Raw genomic sequence first — 22,002 nt, 5'->3', positions numbered from 1 at the left:
CAAAGACAAAACACAGAACACAATCAATTGGTGTCACAACAAAACAAATGAAATTATTTAACATCTGTGGACTTCTTTTTTCTTTTAATCTTGGCGGTTATTTTGTAATTTGCATTATTATTTTACTTTTCTCTAAAATGCGTCACAGATATTTTGAGTAGAATTGGAAAAAAGAGGGAGAGAAAGAAAGCAAACAAAGTCAGTCAGAAAAAAGAATAAATATTTAATAAAATAAAGGAAAACTAAAAAGCACTTTATTTTAATCTTTTTATGAGGCTCTCTCATTTCCCCTCTACTTCCCTGGTCTTTATTTCCACAGTGGCACTAATTCACCAAAAATAAAATGGCATCTAGAAATATGGAGTATATTTCATCAAAATGTTTGAACTGAACCTGAGTCACATTTCAAGAGGAAATCTAAGCCACTTAGTTTCCAAAACACAAACTTGGGTAAAGAAAACCAAATATCCTACAACTTAGGAATGACTGAAGCCATTTTAGCTTTAATACTATTTATGATTAGCTTTTAACAATGTCTGCTTTTCTGATAGAATAGTGTTTATTTTTCCTAATGAAATTGAAAGAAAGGATTTACAACCTTCTGCCTTTCTGCCCCTCTGCCCTCTCTTTACAGGTGAATGTTGTTTTACAGCCTGTTATAAAAGCTGAATAGGGAGAAGGAAACTACAAGTCATCCATAAGTCCTGTGGTTCAGTTCAGAGTCAGTTGTCTGAGGCTGGGAAACACAACAACTCAACATGGACGGCGCTGCTTTGCGTCGGACCTGCATCTGTCTTATTGTCTCTGTTTGGATCCATGTCGTTACTGAAAGTCCAATAGGTGAGTACAGGATTAAATTTGCTCATAACCAGGTAAACCGGAGCTTAATATAGCAGTTTTGTAGTAAAATGAAAAAATATGGGCCTTCACTATTTAAACGTTTCTTAAGCGTCTAAAGTGACTTAAATTAACCTCTGAGAGGGAAATGTTTGATGTTTTTTTGTCTACAATCAGAGGACGAGTCTTTCGTTTGTACACTTCAGATCTGAAGAGGAAAAACTGTACGGGGGAATTTTACTGCCATAAAATTGCTCCTTATCTGTTGGGTCGATGGTTCAAAATCCACTTATCACTATTTCTGCATCGTCTATATTTCAACTGAAAAGTTTAATATTTAATTTTCCACCCTGTTGTAAAAAAACAAAACCTAATCTCCTTCAGGTCCTTTACAGCTTGAGGGTAGCGGAGTAATTTCTCCTGCTCCTAAAACATGGTTAAATATTTAGCAAATTCAGGTTCTGCTTTTGAAAGAAACATTTAATAAAAACAGAACATCTTTAAGTTGTTAGAGTCTTTGGAGTCTGGGATGGTATTGTCTTGGTTTTATGTTTTATGTGAATTCACTCAACTAGTTGTGTGATTTTATAAAGATTTGAAGAACTGTAAATAAAACATTTTGTTAGTTCACTCTCATTATTCTTGGGATTAAAAAGTAAAAAGGTTTGGTAACCTTAACTAATCTAAAACAGGAAAGTGTTAGTCTCATTTATTGTCAAATAATAAAACTGCAAGAGTTTGTGTTTTTACAGTTTAACTATAATAATATTAATATAACTATTATGCAATGGAAGCTGATTAATTCACGTTACGGATTGTGTATCAATCTGTGGCTGAACTTAATAGCTTAAATAATAGTTTATTGTGTCAATTGTTAGTTTACTACCAAGTAGTTTTGGTTGTGTGGATAACTAGTGAAGCAGGTGAGGCAGCGGCGAGCTACCAGACAGAAGGTACCTGCTCTTTTCAACCAGGAAGAAAAGACTGGCTTTATGGACGGTCTGCTAGAAACTGCCTTTTCTGCTTTCCTTGCCTTCGTTTCTCAACTTGTGTCGAAGATAGACTTGGCTTTGGATGAACTGACACTTTTGTGCATAATGAGCGGCTTATGGACTTCATTTATAAGCCGAGTTTAACGGGGGGGGGCATCAGCTTATTTTGAGGGGGCAAAATCAATCTAGGTAGGAATAATAATATACAGTGCAGTAAAACTACTCTTATAAGTGCCTTTTTTCCCAAAAAAAGTTACTCAAGTGAATGTAAGCAGTGCTACCCACTTTTGAACATAGACGACACTTGGAGAGTTGACCACTCTGAGGTAAAAACAACAAACAGCTTCCAGTCAATGGGGGCACGGCTGACTCTGTGGGGGGGCAATGCCCGGCTGTGGATGGCATGTAAAAACCTGAATGATCTCATTCTGCAGATTTCCTTAAAGTTGTTTCTGTTTCTGCAGGTAGCACCACCATAAACTGTGGTTCAGCGAATGTGGAAGAACTGGGTCCTGTGGATGAAGGATATACAGGTAAGATGATAAAAACAATTAATTTAATTAAGATTAGGAATAGATCAATTAAGACTGACTTCCTCCTTTGAGCATGCCTTTTCTCTATCTTGTTACACAAATAGATCATTTATTGGTACCTGGAATTAATTAATTCATGAGGTAATTTAAGTTTATCTGATAATGTTTTGCTGCTGCAGGTGATGTGGAGCTGGTGTCCGGTATCCCACCTGGTACTACCGTGAGACTGGAGCTTGACATTTATCCTGAGCATCTTCAGTTTCTGAATTTGAGCTTCACACCAGGGGAAACCACAGCGACTGTTCACACCACGAAGCCGCTCGACGCCGAGGCCAATATATTCTTTACAGTAAGGTCCCCCATTTTGTTGTACCTGAATTTATTTGCTGAATATTTGTGTTTAATATAGATCTTCACTGAGATGTTCAGCATAATTTCTGCTAACACGTTGCAGCAGAACTAACGTCCACTGTGTTTTTATGTTGCAGCCTGACAGAGTTTTGCACTACAGTTTAGTGTGCAATAATAATTTGATGGTGGGTGAAATTCCAAAATTATGGAGCAAACATTACAAACTGATTGAATAACAACTAAAACCAGTCACTTTCTGTTTTTATTTTTACAGTACAAAAACTCCCGCAGGTTGATAATCAATGATATCAATGATAACAGTCCAGTATTTGAGAAGAAGTTTTATTCTCAAAGTATTTCAGAGGTAAGTCAAAAGAACTGTAAACTGTAAACCTTTCACACATCTGCAACATCTAGGAGTGATTGGCAGAAATAATACTGGTGATGAATTATTCAATATGATCAAAATAAATGTTCAACTTTCTGCCTTCACTCTTCATTGTTTTCTCAAGGAAATGAGGAAGGAGAAATTTATCTCTCCTCATTTTCTCTCAATTGTTCTGTTGTCTGGGTTTTCAGAGTCAGGTTGTGAACACGGAGGTTCTGCGAGTGACAGCTCTTGATGCAGACAGCACACTTGACTTCAGCCGCCTGACATACACCTATGTAAGAACTTTGAAGTCAATATCGTTAAATAACAATAGCTACTAATAGCATTATGTATGTTTTATGCATATACACCCTGATGCAGGTGAGGAAGTGCCTCTCCTGTAATTCTGCTAAGCTAATTAAGCACATGAGAAATCAAATAGATGCTAGCAATGATGAGAGAAAATCAATTTGTCCTCTTGAATTTTCTGTAAATTGCTTTTCTTATTGGTAATTTCAACATTTTTATGTTCAAAATTGCTGAATTTACACATTACCTGTTAAAATACAAAAAGAAGACCGGGGTGAGACCAGTCGCCTGCCCATTGTTGTCTCTCTTTATATCGCCAATGTACTTGTTTAATTACACATTTTCTACATATGTTGATGTTCCACAGTCTGTTTGATATATTTAATGAATGTGTGTGACATATTTAGTCTTTCTGATCGGCCATAAATATGCAGTTAAAGTGCGCAGGGTAAGGCAGAAAGTACCACGCCTCACTGGTAGGGGGCAGTGCTGAGCATTAAAAAGACACAACGAGCAACATCTGCTCTTCTTCTACACATTGAAAAGACTGAAAACAGTCAGGGAGGGAGAAGAACCTCGCTGCAAAAAACAGAAAGGGGAGGAGACGGAGCACATGGCAATTTCATACTTTATTTGGATATGGGGTCATTGTGCTCCGGAAATGAAGGGGGCACTATTTCCTGTATTATCCACAGTTTTCCGTTTTTATTTTCTTTTGAAATCTGTGATATATCTTCATCTTTAGGAAAGAGTTCCTCTCTCAGCGTGTATCTGAACTTGTGTCTTATTTATTTCAGCGCAGCTCACAGTTCTTAACAAATTCGGTAGCTTCCGCAGTACGTCTAAATCTGCATCTGTTTGGGTCTGCTACTGCCTCTAGTGGCTTAGGGTGGTAACACAACTAACTTTTTATTAAAATATTTAATAATATAAAGGCACAAACAAAAAAAATTATTTTTTTGTCAAATGAAAATGTTTTTTTTGCAGCACAAGCAAAGAAATTTGCTGCAAAAACATTTGCAGCAAAATTGCAAAAACATTTGCCACCAACTTCTTGCTCCTCCATGCTTTACAGTGATTAGTATTGTAACTAATATTTTCTAGCTCTATGGAACTGAAAAACAGGCAATTTACTATGAAATCATAGTATTTTCCATTATAATTTTATGATAATTAAGCCTATTAAGTCAATAAAAAATATATTTTGGTTTTCTACAAATGTTCTGCATATCACTGAATGTCATTGTTCTCCTTCTAGACTCCAGAAACAGCAGAATTTTCCTTAGCAGACTCTGGGGCGTTTACCTTAATGAGACCTCTGAACTACAGCGTAGTACCAAAGTACAATTTTATTGTCACTGCCATGGTAAGAAAACACAGAGACAAAACATATTTATACACTCTGATTTATTTAGCTCCATCATAAATATGCCATCCCTTTCTTTGTTCCTGTTGTTGCAGGACAGTGGTGGAAACAATGACACAACCTCAGTTGAGATCATTGTAGACATTGATGACTTAAATCCCTTTTTCAGCCACAGTCTCTACCAGGCTGTTATTCCAGAGAACCAGGTGAGTCTCATTTAGTGGTTATGTGAGTTTTACCTGATATTTTGTGTGTATAGTACAAATTTATTTCAAACTGCTCTGAAGAACAGACTGATTGTGTTTTAGGACGGGGTTCTCAGTGAAATAAAACCAGAACCAATAAAGGCCCAAGATGGAGACACTGGAATCAACATGACGATAACATACAACATCAGTTCAGGTACAGAAAACCCTGCTGTGGTAAAACCTGCAGTTCAGACATGTTTACCATCAAACAGAAACTGATATTAATCAGTCATATAAATGTAAAACTATGTACGTTTGTTCAGTCTCTCCTGTCGAGTACCAAGCAAACTTCAACATCGACTCCAACACCGGAGTTCTGTCTGTGGTGACGTCGTTTGACAGGGAGGAAATGGACAGCAGTGAAATCTCTGTCAGCATCCAGGTATTATCGTTTATTCTCAGCCTTTGGAAGAAAATGAAGAAAACTCGAACATCATTAGCGATATTACGAGTGTACAGCTGAAGACAGAAGTTTACATAAACCAAAGAAAAAGACACAAATACTCTTCCTGAAGTTACATCAGAGCAAACGTCTCTTGTTTAGGTCAGTTAGAATTACCAAAATTATTTCTATCTTCTAAATGCCACAATAAGGAGAAAAGGAGTATGTCGGATTTATTTACTAATGTGTTTAAGATCAGAAGTTTACTTACATTTTCATTGCATTTGAACTCTATGAACCTAAGAAAACCTTCATGGTTTTCTTCCTCAAGCTTCTCACAATAGTTTGCTGAAGTTCTGGTCCGTTCCTCCTGACGGACCTGGTGGAACTGGGTCAAGTTTTCTGATAGTCCACATTTTCTGCTTTTATTTTCTTTGGGGAATTTTTTACTTTCCTTTATAAACAGTCATTATGATCAAATATAAATAAATAGAAATATAAACTAATTTGGCTAAAAAAACAGTCTGAAATCAGCTACCAACTGTAAATAAAAATACTTAAACACAAACTGAACAGTTGTGCTTTAACAGAACATTACTTTTATAAGATGTTAAGAAGTGTTTCTCCCTCATGTTTTTTTAGAGCGCAAACATTATGTGCAAAACTAAGATAAGAAAATCTTTCTTTTAAAAATGCTCAACAAAAAAATATATGTCACATAAAAATCCCCTGCAAAACGTAAAATCTTGTGCAAGATTCCACACCTAAGTGGAACTAGTCCTTTTTCATCAATATTAAGAAATTATATTAAATCATATCTTGCTGAAAAGTTGCTTATAAGTTAGTTTTATGTTTTCAAGTATACTAAGATATTTGCACTAGAAAATATACCAAAAATACTTGTTAAGAATTTGTATTTTTGCAGAGTGTATGTACACTTATGCTTTCATCTGTATATTTAGAATAAAAATATATTACAAGTTAAGAAAACCATGACATGGATTCACTGTAACTTTGAGGTCAGTCTGTATGAAAGATGACTGTGTGTCTGCAGGCGGCCCAGACAGACGACCCTCTGAAGACCGCTGATGCTGTCGTGTCTGTCATGGTGGAAGATATGAACGACAACGCTCCAGAGTTTGATCAGTCGAGCTACAACGTCTCCCTTCTGGTGAACTCCCTCGCTAACACCGTCACTGATTTGGACAAGGTGGGTTTTTCTACCATCATAACTGTTTTTTTGCACTTTCTAATCACATAGATTAAAACTGAAGAGAGTTTGTCAGGGAGACTTAAGAGTCTGACCCCTTTTTTAACAGGGGGACCACCACCCCAATCTGCCAATTCAGACTGAAATTATCCAATGGCCACTTCATTTACACCAGTGATACTTTTCACATTAACAATCAAGGAGTTGTTTCACTAAAAAAAGGCCCATTTTCCAGAAGAAAAAACTAACTTATTGCCAAAACACAGATGGATGTTTTTGGACTGTTTTTAGAAGCAGCTCAGACCTAAATGGAAATTCAAAAACATGAAAAATGTGATTTTTGCATAATGGATCCATTTTAAAGCAGCTAGTCAGTACAATTGATTGCAAAACATTGTTTTACATCAAACCTTGTGCTCTAGAACATCACCGTGATCAGAGTGAGCATCACGGACGACGACAACGACAACAAACCCGAGTTCAGTTCCAGCAGCTATGAAACCAGCACCGAGGTGAAAGACGCAGCGATGGGGAAGGTGGTGCTGACGCTGAGAGCCACCGACAAAGACATCGGAAACAACTCGCTTATCACCTACAGGTTCGCTCAGAACTCACATTACCACCACAAACTGCAGTTTACAAGACAAAACAACACAAAATAGGACAAAGTTGATATAAAAGGATCTTTTTCGTTTTCCACAAAGGAAAAGAAAAGATAAAAATTGAGGCATACTTTGTACAATCAAATTGAGAATCTTTGGCAAGGCTGAAAATTGATATCATAGATACTCTCCAATCTGATGGTGCTGGAGCCATTTTGCAAAGACGTTTGGGTGAAAACGTCAATGTGTTGAAGCTGATAGAAACATACCGCAAAAGACTTGACTACTCCAAAAGGTGGTTCTCCAAAGTGTCCCCTTAATATGTACAAAAAGCATTTTGCATTTTTATAGGTTTTTATCTAAAAAATGTGAAAATCATGTGTTATTTGCCATCCATTCAACAGCTATGTACTGCTTTTTATTAGTGAAAATATGGAAAAATTAAATTGAATACTTATGAAAATCTTGTATTTCAAACACAAAATATTTTAAAATATATTCCTGCACTTACATCTTTATTTCTGGTTTCAGTTTTTCAGAAGGACATTCGCCATATTTGGCCTTAGACAGCGAAACAGGAGAAGTGACTCTGACCTCTGACCTTGTTGATGTAACAGAAGACACCACACTGGTTCTGACAGCCGAGGCCACAGATCATGGCAAACCTCCGCTCAGCGCCACAGGTCAGAATATTACTTAATTTTTATTATATGTTTATGCATTAGCGCTGTAACTGTAAAGGTCCTGAGGCTGCAGACATCCTGAACTTTATCCACAAACCTCATGGTGCACCAACGACAGAACAGCAGTAACTTTAAACCAGCAAACAATCATATTTTTTTATCATAGGTAAACGGGTGAAACTGGCTGCAGGAATATTATGGAGAAAGATATAAAGCAATAAGACTGCTGAAATTGAATCTATACTTCTTGTACAGCCTGCTGCTACAAGAAGTTAGAAAGGCAACAACTTAATCCTGAAATTCCTTTAAAAATGTCATCCGCTGTCAGGTCATTTAAACACAGTCTGTTTATTTTTTCTTAAATAAAATGTTGTCAAGATTGGAGCTCCATAATATAATATTTGATTATGGATGCCTCTGAACCCTACTTGAAAATTAAAACTTTGATAAAGTTCAGAGTGTGATCTGATAACAGGAGACAATATAATGGTTTTATACCAAAGACAGTAAATCCTAACACTGGAGAGACATTCTCCTGTTTATCTGCAGAAAACATGTAACCTTGGATGTGTACTGAGGTTAATTTGCTGAGAGTTCATAAGCATTTAGAATAAAAACGTTATGTAACAAGACCATCATATCCCTAAAGTCATAATTATTACCTTTTAATTACATTTTCCAACAAATGACCCTCAAAATAAGTTACTCTCAACCTGTTTGAGTCATATCTACTCCATTCATGGATTCTGTCTTGTGCATAAACAATTTCAGCTTAGCTAAAAACATTTAAACTTTTATAAACATGGTAATTTAAGGTTCTTTTACAGGAAAAAGAAGCTCCTGTAACATTACAGTAAATTTAAGGCAACATCCTGATCCCGGACTACCCCCCACTTATGTAATCAATCCAGGTCTAGGAGATCGGGGGTGACAACATTAAAATGTGTCCAGGGAAAAAAAGTGAAGTTTTAAAGGGTTTATTTTAAAGAAAAGGTTCAACAAATTAGACAGAGTGTACACTTTAAACCAATTATGGTCAAACAAACTCAGACTAACCAAAAGTCCGAGTCTCCAAGCAGCCAATCAGCTGAATGTGCTCCCACACCTAAATCTGCATAAACAAAGAGAAACTGCACAGCCTCTAGAGGTAAAGGGCCGTAACAATGTTGTTTCACTGCAAAGAAACAAACACAAACTTGTTTTAAGTCAATAACTTAAGGAGCCTTTAAGGGAACATGGAGAGAAAAAAAGTGATTCTGACGTATTTTCTAAGATCCTGTGAAAGTTTCTTGACATCAAAATTTACATTTCCGAGATCCAAAGAGTCATAATTAAATAATCACATCAATTTGGAACATACACACCTGGGGAGAGTTATTACTTATTTATTATATTTAATATTCTTATATACTTGTTCATTATTATATTATTATAAATTGTTTTATTTTACGGGGAAGAAGTTAAAACATTTTAAAATATTTTTGCCACTTCTTTAACACAGTCAGCTCTCATTTGCTAAAATATGTGACTCTCATGTAGCCAGGATCACACAGGTCACAACTTATGATGGCTATTATAATTTGTGACCTTACTGTACAGGTCTAATAATAATTTCAAAGATCAAGACAGAAAAATGTATTCAGTCGCACGCTGCGGTCACAGATTATGATGTGTTGCATAATTTGCTTTAACCCCTGAATTCGGGATTTTTCAAAACTGTTGCAGAATCTTGAGATTTTCGTTCTGAATGGCAAGTAAAAGAAATATCTTTTTGCCCTCTAATGTTGTGCGCATGTGCAAAATTCCTGAATGTTAACAGCAACATGTCTATATTATAAGACAGAATGACGATATCTGTGGTTCCATCCTGCAGCTCTTGTGGTGGTGAACATCAGGATCACCAGTCCTGAAGGCGTGGCGTTCCTGAACTCCTCCTACAACTTCAGCCTGAAAGAGAACGAGAATTCGGGGGTCACTGTGGGGCAGGTCCACGCCTCTGCAGGAAGCGACCTGTACGAAGTTTCCTATGGACTGAGAACACACGAAGACCTGTTCTCCATCGACAGCAGTGGTACCATCTTTTCTACAAAAGAGCTGGACAAGGAGGAGCAGGAGTGGTACATCCTGGATGTGGAGGCTGTGGACACGCGGACGCCTCCCACATCAGCAGTGGCGCTGGTAACAACAACATCACACAGCTATCATCACAAACTCTCTTTATTGTTGCTTTCATACAACCAAAATCAACTTTTTGCATCTCTCAGGTCAGAATTCAGGTGGAGGACGTAAACGAGCCTCCAGAGTTCTCCTCGGATAATTATGAAGCCTCTGTGGTCAGCATCGCCGAGTACAAAACCCCAGTCATCCAAGTGAAGGTAAACACACCCAGCTCCCATCAACTGGTTCTGAACATGTTTATCTCCACCCAGTTAGATTGCAGGAACAGTTACTGTAAAGGTCATAAACATATGGTGATGCACTTTAACCCTCCCACCATTAAACTGGTTAATGTGTCAACAATCTGTAGTCACATTTTCGGGAATGTGAAGGAAGCTTATCGTTTCTTTATCTTTATTCTTTCAGTCAATACAGAGTTACAACTTAAAGAGCAGAAATATCCTCTGATCATTTGCATCATTTTTTTCTTATTTATATGAACCAGATTTATACCAACTAAGAATGGTACGGAAAAGAGAGAAGAAAAACAAAGTGCATGGCAGTAAATATTTGTGTATTATTTAGGATATGTGGAGAGAGAGAAATAAGCCAGAGCACCATCACACAAAAAATAAAGTACAAATAGGCTGATTAATACAACATTACTGCAAAATCTGGCTGCAGAGATTTTACATACCTAACTCATTTGCTTTCGTCCTACCTTACCACACGCAGCGCCTCCTTCTGGCTGGAGGATCGCTGTCAACACGTCTTCCTCATCTGTACACAATATACACACTATTCATTTAGTTCCTTATCACATATAACTGAGGCAACACAAGTCTCTTAGCAAGGATGGTTGTAAGTAACTTCTAATTGACATTCAGGACTGAAATAGGTCTGAATGCTCTTTTCCCTCCTTGGGAATAGTAGAGACAGTAGCTTCATTCCAGGTTGGTGGCATCTTTGAGTCTGTGAGGGCAGAACTACAGGCCTTCAGAAGGCATGGAAACAGCTCAGCTGTCTGGGTCCAGAGACTTGTGGGCCCTCAACCTGTAGATGGCTCCTCTCAGCTCCTTCTCAGTTATTGCAGCTGTCAAGACTTAATTATTTTCCTTGGAGGCAGTAGGTAAATTACAGCGTTCTGCACGTGAAATAGATAAAACAGGCGTTACAGTAATCCAGACATAAAAGCAAGAATAATTTTCTTAGGTCGACTCTAAGAAGCTCTGAAGAGCATTTGTCTTATTTTAGGAATGTTCCTTAAATTAAAGAAACAAGAATGGAAAACGGTCTTACTAATTTAAAGACTCAAAGTCAAATGTGACACCTAGATTTTTTAACTGTGGTTTTGCTAGTGGGCAGAAAGAGATGATTGTCTGGGTGATTTTGGATACAAGTGACTGGGAGCAATAATCAAAGTCTCCGTCTTACTGGTGTTTAAAACCAAAAAGTTACTGGAGAGCCAGTTACTAACATGGGACAAACGTTGGACAAGGATGGCAAAGGACAAGAGGTTTTAATACAGAAGTCTGGGTTTGTTTAAAAGTGTGTATAATACCTGCTTATTTTCAAAAGATACATTTAATCTGACAAACACACCTTATTTGAATACATATTCTACAGCACCATTAAGGAGCTTTCTTTCTTTCTTTCTGCCCATCCTCAGGCCTCGGACCCGGATGTTGGGGACAATAGTGATCCGGTCTACAGTCTGCCAGCAGGAAACTCCTTCTTTGAAGTGGAGCCGACTTCAGGTCAGCTGTATGTGGTGTCAGCAGCAGATCTGGGTGGAATAAACATCACAATGAAGGTGAAGGCCACAGATCCCCATGGACTTTCTGCTACAACCACAGTAAAGGTAAGCGCCTAAAACTGAGTGTTGGTTGTTCAGTTGGTCGGTCACGGCTTCTGATCCCTTACAGGTTTTACACTGACTGGTTCCAACACCAACAGTCACAACAGACATTAAAACTTTTCACTGACCTGTGAAATGTGATAGCCTTGCACCTGGTTATCTGGTTATCATAGTGTTGACGATTAGTACCAAACCAATATTCTATTGAGAATGAAACACTGGTTTGTGAAATTTGTATGTCATAGTACTTTGTTTATATTCTTAAAAAATATATCCTAAGCCTTTTGTGAACGTATTTGGAATATTTAAGTGTGAGATCTCAGATTTTGGCCTATGCTGATTTTTTGTTGTTGTCTGAAATGTCTCTAAATATAGCAAGAAAGTCACTGAGTTGGTAACAGTCGGATAACTATTGCTAACTGCAAACGTGCAGACCTGACCTGGTGGGCCGGTCTGTCAGTCAGGCTTTTCTCACTGCAGAGCAGAAAAGGACAGTGGCTGATTTTAGACCTTTGTTAAGGTAGATGAGATTGGTGAATAAGATTGGCTTCATATGTAAGTATCGGCAGATCACCGATCTCCCAGAATTAAGGAAATCAGTGCTGGTAAATCAACTGGCTGATAAATCAGTGCACCCCGACCATTTACTCCTCCCCCAGAAAAGATTGCTGCTCAATTTTGTGTTGAAATAGGTAGTAAATTCAAGTCTAGGATTCCTGTATAAACCCTGTTTCAAATCACGAAGCAGAGAACATGTTCATTAGAAACTGACTGTAAAATATTCAACTCAAACTCGTCTCGATAAAGGTGTCAAAAACCATTTTTATTTCAATTGATCAGCCAGAAAAAAACATCTTTTTAGGGCTTTCATGGATAAGAACCATGATAACATTCCAAATACTTTTTCAAAATTGCCCCGTTGGTCATATTCAATCCATTTTCTCCTCAATATCTGAGAATTTAAGGCGATGCGCAGGACATTCGTAACACCTGTTTGTGCATCCTTGGTCAGTGCATTGTTCCAGGATAAACACCTGACTTCACAGGTTCACTGTGACATCCATGTTAGTAAAAGTCACAAGTGGAAACTCATCCAAGTAATGAGACACGTTGCGCTGCATTCATTTGAGGCAGGTCTTCACATTGTTGACATGTTTGGGTGCCCTTTATATGAGATTGCTACGCTGAGTAGAAGTGCAAAGCTCATACCGCGTCTTCGACATTTTTCGACATTCTGAGTTAAGTGTTGATGACCAACAGAATAATCTCATTCGATCCTTCTTTCCTGTCGCAGGTTGTGGTTCGGGGCGACGTGACGACCATCTCTCTGAATAAGCCGGCTAACATTGTGGAGGAGAAGATTCCAGAGCTGGAGGAGTACGTTCATGAATAAAGTTTTGTTTATTTTATGATGTATTTCGTCCATTCCTGTTGTCATATCGCCGATTTGTTTTCTCAGGGCTTTAGGTAAAACTCTGATCTGGACGGTGAACATAACCCAGGTGTGGATCTCTGGTGGAGGAGAAAGTCGAACGCTGAGGGCATCGGTCAAGACTCTGGTCAGCTTCGTCGCTTTTGATGGCGATGAAGTTGTTGAACCTCAGGACGTCGCAAAGTAGGAGTTTAATTTTTGACTCAAATGTGGGGATTTTTTAAAAGTAATTGATGTGATCTAAGAATGAAATGTAACACTCAAATTTTAGATTTTAAAGGTGACCTATTATGCTTTCTTGAACAGGATAGGATACATCTATGGACTATACAAAATTCAAATTCAATAATACTTTATTGATCCCAAAGGAAATTAAATGTTGCTGTAGCTCAGGGTTTCCCCCAGTGTATTATAAGCTTTGGCAACCAAACCAGTCTCTGTGGCGCTTATTAAAAACTCAACAGACACGAAATGGTAGAGCTACTAAAGCCAATTAAATTAAATCTCTCTTGTGAACCTCTGTATCCAGAGGAGAGATGCACAGTGCAGTGGATTTAGCTCATCATGCAGGGCAGGTCCAAGGCTGAATGAGGCCTAGAGCAGAATTTGATTTAGAGTCCCCCTTCGCTGCTAAGAACATCAGCATCTCTAACAGCGTTTCAACATGGACTTAGTGAGATCTGGGAGACTGTTGTGATGGCTGTTGGCAGGATCCTGTAGCAGTCTGTCTTACAGTGAATTTGAAGAAGCCTCTGACTGAATAGAATAGAATAGAATAGAATATTCTTTATTGATCCCCAAAGATAAATTGTTTATCTTTTCATCTAATGTGTTAAATATTAATAATATTAATTAATAGTAGATGTTGAAGGACCTCAACTGCCTCAGAAAGTGGATGCACCTTTGGCCCTTCCTGTGCACATCGTCAGTGTTCTTGACCCAGTCCAGTGTGGAGTCAATGTGGAGTCCTGGATATTTATAATTCTCCACATTGGTACCAGGATGGTAACAGAAGATACTCTGGTTTTCCAAGACAGTCCCATAGAGAGGAAGATCAGGGTTGTCCATAATTTTCTTGATTTTATGAAGAAACCTTCTTTGCATGACCATCTGCAGAGGTTCCACAGTCGTCCCCAGAAGAGAACCAGAACAGAACCATTCCTTATACTCTTGTTGAGTTCTTGTCAGGGCAGGAATTTCATCCATCTTGTTATCTAATGATCTCACATTGCCCATTATGATTATCGGTAATAGGATAGTAGAGATGGTCTGAACTTCCTCCTTCTCTCTCTCCTCTTTGCTCTGCATCCATGTCGCCTCCTTTTCAACTTCTCCAGGATTTCTGGCTTCAGCTGTGGTCTTATTTCAGCTTTTCTGGTGCTAATCAGCTGCTCCCTTTTGAAACCCACCCTGTTGCTATGGTTACACATAATAACAAAATAGCACACGTTTGAAAAATATTGCCAAAAAAAGTCCAATCACACAGCCTCCAAAAAAAGCTATTTTCCTCCAAAACAGCCAGAATGAACCGAATGATGAGAGAAAATCAATTTGTCCACTTGAATTTTCTAGAAGTTTTAATTTTTATTGGTAATTTCAACATTTTTGTGGTCAAAATTGGTGAATCCACAGTCCACATTGCCTGTAGATGAAAGAAGACCAGGGTGAAGCAGTGCAGTGCCTCACCTTGGGGGCTTTGCTTAATCGTGACATGAAGCTAAAATGAGTGTCAGTTTCTGCAACAAGAAAACACATTTGCTCCCAATCTCCGTCTCAGGCAGATGTGGAGCAGGTTCAATTTAAAAGTACCTCGGTGTTACATTAGACTGGAAGCTACAGTGGACTGCAAACACAGATGTGCTCTACAAAGAGGCCATGAGCAGATTGTATTTTCTACAGAAGCTCAGGTCTTTCAACATCTGCAGTAGGATGCTCTTCATGCTCCATCAGTCATCAGTGGCTAGTTCCATCTTCAGTGAAGGTGGAAGACTTAAGCAGACTTAAACTGATAAGAAAGGCTGAGACAGTGGTACGGATCAAGCTGGCTCCACTGGAAGAGATGATGAGAGGCAGAATGCTGGAGAATATCAGAGCTATCCAGGGTACCACACTGCATCCCCTCTGCAGAGCGGTGGGCAGCCTGAGGAGTCTGTCCACCACACATAGCCATAGATTACTGCAGCAAGTCCTTTCTGCTCGAGGCTATCGGACTTTATAACTCATACATAGTCTCTAGTGGGTTTTAAATGTTGAATATATATTTACATTTATGTACTGAGAAATATGTGTGTCCTTAAGACTATCACTGCTCATTGTTATTTATTGTTGTTGTTCATATTACTTTATTTATTTATTAAAATTTTTATTTTGTGCTATACTGGGACAAGCAACCGTTACTCCCCCCAATCCCACCATTTAAGGGAACAATAAAGTATTATTATTATTATTATTATTATTATTATTATTAAAACAGTGCATTCCTTAATGAACTCAAAACAGGCTGAACTGGTCAGGTGAAATCTCAATATCTGAGAATGATTTTATGTATCAAACAAGAAGAAATGAACATGTCTTGTTTAGCCCACAGACCTATAGCTTGTTCAAGGAAGCATAAAACTGGACCTTTGAGTGGTTGAGCTGTTTGTAGAAGAAATAGAGACCCAAAGAAAGTATAAAAACATGGAAGATGTAAATTTTGTATGATAGATCCTTTTTAAAGCTTTAACTTGTCTGTTTGATTTTCCAGGAAACTGCAGAGTGAGTCTGAAGAGGTGAGAGCGGAGCTGGCCAAGATGTTTGGAAACGATGTTCGATTTGAAGTAGAAACGGGAAAAGACCCTCCAGGCTCCATAACAGGCCCAACTGTAGTCATCGTTCTGGGGGTTTTGCTTGGCCTGGCTTTAGTGGGACTGATTCTGACTGTTTCTGTATTTACAAGGTGAGCCTCAGACTGCTTCCAGTTTCCGACTTTTCAAACTCTCGCTGTCGTAAAAACCAGTAATAAAACCAAACCAAACTAGGCTGCGCAGCGGTGCAGTAGGTAGCACTGTTGCCTTGCAGCAAGAAGGTCCTGGGTTCGATTCCCGGCCCGGGGTCTTTCTGCATGGAGTTTGCATGTTGTCCCTGTGCATGCGTGGGTTCTCTCCGGGTTCTCCGGCTTCCTCCCAGTCCAAAAACATGACTGTTAGGTTAACTGGTCTCTCTAAATTCTCCCTAGGTGTGTGTGGTTGTGTGTCCAGCCTGTCTCTGTGTTGCCCTGCGACAGACTGGCGACCTGTCCAGGGTGACCCCGCCTCTCGCCCAGAACGTTAGCTGTCTGTCTGTCAAACAAAAAATCTGCAGAATGTGTCAGTTTGTTTTCCTGGTTAATCATGAGAGTAATCACTATAATTAATTACTATATTAACTGTTAGTTGCAGCCCAACATGTAAGTTTTCCTTAGTTATCAGCACATTTCAAAAGTTTAGTTTTTGTTTTCTTAAGCTGTTTCTTTAATGCATCAACAATGCAGCGACAGCAGTAGTCAGTATAAGAAACTTAAATCATGACTATAAAAACCATTTTGCTGTTAAATCTTTGGAAAAACAGTTTTCTCTGTTTGGAGTTGAAAGATTTTGAACTCATTACCATCTGATTTTAAGACCATAACTGACATTAAAATATTCACTTCAAGGCATAACATGATCCAAAAATGTGCTGTAATTGTTTTGAGAAAACATGGAAATTTCTAGGTTTGAAAAGTTTAATATTTTTGACTTTTCCCTATTTTTTCTAGAAAATTTACTCCTTTTCTTTTATCCGCAATAATACACCGTCATGTTTTAGGGACGGGTGTTGTGAATTAGCTATGGCTATGAACACAGAGCTTTAGATGTTCTTTATTTATTGTCCCTATCAAATAAACAATAAAATTAAAAAAACTTTGTTTTCAACTGAGCTGTTTTGTTGCATTTCAGGAAAATCAAACCAAACAGAAGACGGAGAAATTCCAAGGAAAATTGGGTAGAGGTAGATGTCATCTTTGAAATGTTTAAATTAAATATTTCATCAATTCAACCATTTAAACAAAAGGCTAATCATTTGTTTGTGTTACAGATGTGAACAAATCCATGTTTGGGTTTGCTGCCTGATGATGACGGTTCATCAAACCAAGCCTGGAGGATCTTGGACTCAGTACCACCTTTATGCACCAGAATAATAATCTTAGACTATTTTATTTATTTGACCTCTGTGACTTTAAAATATCCTTCAAGCACATCAGAGTTTGTCTCTAGTTAAATTTCAGAGTGAAGATTTGCCAACATGAATGGGATCCCATTTCTAGATTAATGTTTGTACAAATCTACTTAATGAAAGTGTTTTATTAGAAATGTTATCAAAGCAAATCACAGGAATCTCTACAAGCCTCCCAAACAAATCATTGTTGAAACAACAGTGATTAGGAACAAATCAAGATATGGCATCATTCCAGGCTTTTATAATGTGCTGATTTCTAACTCACAAGATAATTTACGTATTAAATTAAACAATAATTTAACAATAATAACAATAATCAATAATCTGCTGTTACACGATGAGAATGTTATACTGTTTTGTGTCTTGGAGTCTTTTATAAAGGCTATAAGACTGACTGTTCTGTGAGTTTGTATTATATTTTTGTATTTTTTATTATGTAGGGAACTTTGAACTGCCTTGTTGCTGAAATGTTCTGAACAAATAAAATTGATTGATTAAAATCAATACATTTTGGAAGGAGGTGAGAGATACTGAAAAAATTCTGTTAAAGTAAATTTCACTGGATCCTAAATTGTTCCTATTAGCTTTAAACTATGAGAAGCATAATTTCAGTAAAACTCTGTGAAACCTTTTCAGCAGGAAAAAAAAATGCTTAGCTTTCGCTTGTAAAAAATTAAATAGCCCTAGCGCCACCTCGTGGTTAAATTAGATATTGTCCAATTTACCACTGGAAAGAATAGAATATAGTAGGAAATAAAACAGTATATTTTTGAGCCCCTTTCATTAATTTATTAATGTCAGAGGGCTTGTTGGATTCTTGACATGTTTGAACCTGCTTGATGTTTGATGATGCTCCGTTACCCTGTTGTTTAAGAAGTTTTTATTCATGTTTTTTTACTTTTTATTTTGTTTTTATATCTCTGACTTGAGAGAGAATTATTACTATCATGTAGTAATTATAAAAGATATAAAAGTTTAGATTGGTACATGATTGTATTGGTATAAAAAAATCATCTTATATTTATAGAAGTTCAACTTTGGTCTCAGTCCGTCTTTAAAATGGAGATAAAAGTTCTGAGCTTTGATTCAAACGAGGATATTTACTCATTTATATTTACTCACGACCAAATGTTTGGAGACAGAAATTTATTATTTTTTTAAATAAAGTTTGCTGCTTCAGTTTTGAGATCGTTGTCACATTATTCTATGGTGTTAATAAATTCAGTAAATCACATTTTGTAGCTTTCTAAGACTTTTACAAAGGATCAGGTTAGTGTATGGAGTTATGCTAAAGAATAGAAAACTAATGTTGGAAACAGATGTTTGTAGATGTTTTGACAACATTTTTTTCCAAAGAATTTTGGAAATGAGAAAAAAATCAATTCATTTAAACTGGGGAACCATAAACTGTAATTTAAGTCCTTTTAATGCTAAATTGTGATTATTTCTTACTTTATAACTTCAGTTTCATTGTCAATGCCTCCACTGATCTTTCAAAATGTTGATGCAAATTTTACCTGCTGCAGAAGCCGACTGATATTTTATCCATCCCTCTTCTGGGCTGGTGTTTCTGTTGTTGTGTAAAATATGAACAAATAAATTAAAGTATTCCTGAGAACTGTCTGGTTTTATGCTTGTTAATTAACAGCTGCAGGTTTACTGTCATTAATTATCAGTTAAGCTCAGATTCATCATTTCAAACCTTTTTCAAATGAAAATGCAAGTGAAAAACAGATACAGTAATCCTGTTTCCAAAATGTGCCCACCTGTAAACTAATATTGTGTTAAAGCATCTTTCATTCGGTTTTAATCAGCTTTGTGAAGCTTAAATCACACAAATAAGCCGAGCTTTTCACATGTTGATGTTGGAACTGTTTTTTCTTTTAGCTGCAAAAACCGAAGTGTTCACTAAAAGAATACTAAATGTAACCTCTCTTGCTCGGTTGTCACCCTCTTCACTAGTATCAGTAAATCACTCTTTACTATGTGTTTCTCGAAACTGCATGCAAGTGGCTTCACAGCTGAAAAATAAAAGAAGACAGTTTGTGTCATGACTGAGTGGTCAGCCACGGACACCAACCAGCACAGCTCCCACTCATAAAGTCATGTTTTTCCTGCCCAACCACGGGAAAACACTACAAATTATATTAATTAAATCTTAAATGCCCTTACAATATTTCGTGAATGTGTTGATCTAGAAAAATATGACCCTAAGTTTTTTTTTAAATGTAGTGAAGAGCTGCTTCACTTGCACCTACCTCCAAGCCGTGAGAGCGCCCGAAGGACCGGTTGCATGCAGTTTGTCATTATTCCACTAGGTGGCTCCAAACATCAATCAAAAATCTCATCTTCATTAGCAATTATAATAAACCAAAAGTGTAATTGGAGCATACTGTAATGTCACTACTAATATATAAAATATGTAATGCTTATATATTTAAAAAAACATTCAAAATATATTTTAAATGTAATTCATTCACAACAATAGTACACTTAAGATATACTAAACAAGCATGTTTATATGACATAAAAAGCAATATACTGAAAGTATACAAAGTATAACTTTAGTTGTTCCAAAAACAAAGCATCTTATAGTACACTTAGTACACTTTCAATTGTGATTTTCTACAATTTAATTACTATTAAAATACATTACGTATAAAATTAGTAGTTCCAAAATAACACACTTCAAGTTAACTCATCTTTAACTAACTTGAAGTATACTTATGATTAGCCTGACTTCAACGATGAAGTATGGTAAAGTTAATACACTTAGTACATTTATTTTTCACCATTATTCATTTCTTCTTGTTGGGAATCCGGGGTTTTGGTTTTCTGCACCTTTGGCCGTCGTCCACCAGAGGGAGCCAGAGATCGTCTTCAGCTGGAGGGCAGTTCCCAGGTGCTGATCGGAAACGGAACTATTGTTTTATTGTATTGTTCAGATCATTAACAATACCAGACCAGTAATGAACAGCATATGGGATGGTGGAGATTATCTGCTTGAAACAAAGACATAATGTTGTGTTTATTATTTTTTAAATTCAACACAAAAGCAAAGTGAGGAACACACATTGATTTCTCAGCACTTCTTAATTTATAATGTTAGGATACCAGATGGAACAGCATCCATAATTATAGCAAACTCTTTTGGGGTCGCAGGAACAGCAAAAGTTTGGAGGAACTCAGAATAAGTAACTTTCCATTATTGTTGATTAGCTGAGTTATTAGAACTATACTGTTGTCTATGGAGCCCCCTAGTGGACATGAGGGGAAGGAATTATTTTTGCGTTATCTCGACTCACAATAGGTTTTGCGTTCTCGCGCAATAATGTACTGATAATTTCATGCAGCATAATTTAATACTGTAAGCTTTTCTTACGGTGGCCATCGTACTTTCTGCTGTAAGATTTTTGTAAGGTTTTTCCATGTATATTAATATCTCATTGTGAAGTTTTATATCTTTTTCTTTAGGACAGAAATGCACCACAAACCTGTGACAGAAACTTTCCATAAGTAGGAAAGAAATAAAAAATACATCCAAACTATATTTGTCTATTATCACGATTATGGTTGAGATGGAAGCGGACCTTTAAACTATTCAGACTAATAAACACAAGAAACAGTCAAAACTGTCATATGACTTTATTACCCCGCGATAATAAGTCAGAAATAGTCCAAGTAGTTTGGATGTATTTTTTCTTTCTTACTTACGGAAAGTTTCTGTTTATATTATAGGTTTGTGGTTATTTACAATTTTAAACTGTGTTTCTTTAAGTTTAGGTCGGATTGATAAGGTAAAAAAATTTAGATCTGATTGATCAAATTTCTAGTTTTTTAAGGTTTTTAAAACCCAAGATAGAAATAATCAAAAGTTTTCTCAATGTTACTGCACTTTTTGTCTACACTGTTTATCTCAATGAAATTTCGTTCTGTATACACCCTGTGCATGCAAAATGATAATAAAGTCAGTCTAAGTCTAAGTTATTATTTTATGCAATTTCGGGGTTGGGATCTGATCTTAGATATTCCTGATTAAATTAATCATAGCTATTGGAATGTTATTAACCACAAATATTCAGCTATTTTATATTTATTTCTAAATTCCTCTTTAATAAATCACCTTTATCATTTATCAAATGAACAATGGACCAAATTTTTTTTTCCAAGCATCCTTCCATGAATACTGATTTTCATCTCCTTAGAATCACGTTGTTGTAACAGAACATTATGTGGATTAAAGTTATGCTTGTAAATTATTTTCCAGTAGAACAGGACCTGTAGATGGAAGGGAGACTTTCACATGTAACTTAGAAACCTCAGTCAAATTTCTTTTTTTATTCATGTTTATTTTTATTAATGTTTGTTTATATACAACAAACATTACAGACTAACAAAAAGCAAGAAAGGGTATTAATCTACAAAACAAATAACCA

General features: G+C 36.8%; 1 protein-coding gene across 1 annotated transcript; it reads left to right on the top strand.

Moving 5' to 3' along the window:
• The first annotated feature begins 691 nt into the window (after positions 1-691).
• On the top strand, positions 692-19,188 carry LOC111608672 (protocadherin Fat 4-like). The gene is made up of 21 exons (XM_023334344.1): positions 692-840; positions 2,294-2,362; positions 2,542-2,711; positions 2,851-2,898; positions 2,988-3,077; positions 3,293-3,379; positions 4,651-4,758; positions 4,854-4,964; positions 5,067-5,160; positions 5,270-5,388; positions 6,443-6,598; positions 7,021-7,196; positions 7,732-7,883; positions 9,757-10,061; positions 10,148-10,258; positions 11,710-11,901; positions 13,193-13,275; positions 13,358-13,513; positions 16,077-16,268; positions 17,287-17,338; positions 17,426-19,188. Exons 1-21 carry the CDS (start codon positions 759-761, stop codon positions 17,429-17,431), a joined length of 2,559 nt encoding a protein of 852 aa, XP_023190112.1. The 5' UTR covers positions 692-758; the 3' UTR covers positions 17,432-19,188.
• Positions 19,189-22,002: the final 2,814 nt, after the last annotated feature.

Source organism: Xiphophorus maculatus, chromosome 5, assembly GCF_002775205.1.
Source record: "Xiphophorus maculatus strain JP 163 A chromosome 5, X_maculatus-5.0-male, whole genome shotgun sequence".
NCBI classification, from domain to species: Eukaryota; Metazoa; Chordata; class Actinopteri; order Cyprinodontiformes; family Poeciliidae; genus Xiphophorus; species Xiphophorus maculatus.
Note: the sequence above shows the minus strand (reverse complement) of the source record. Positions and strands in the feature narration are given on the sequence as shown.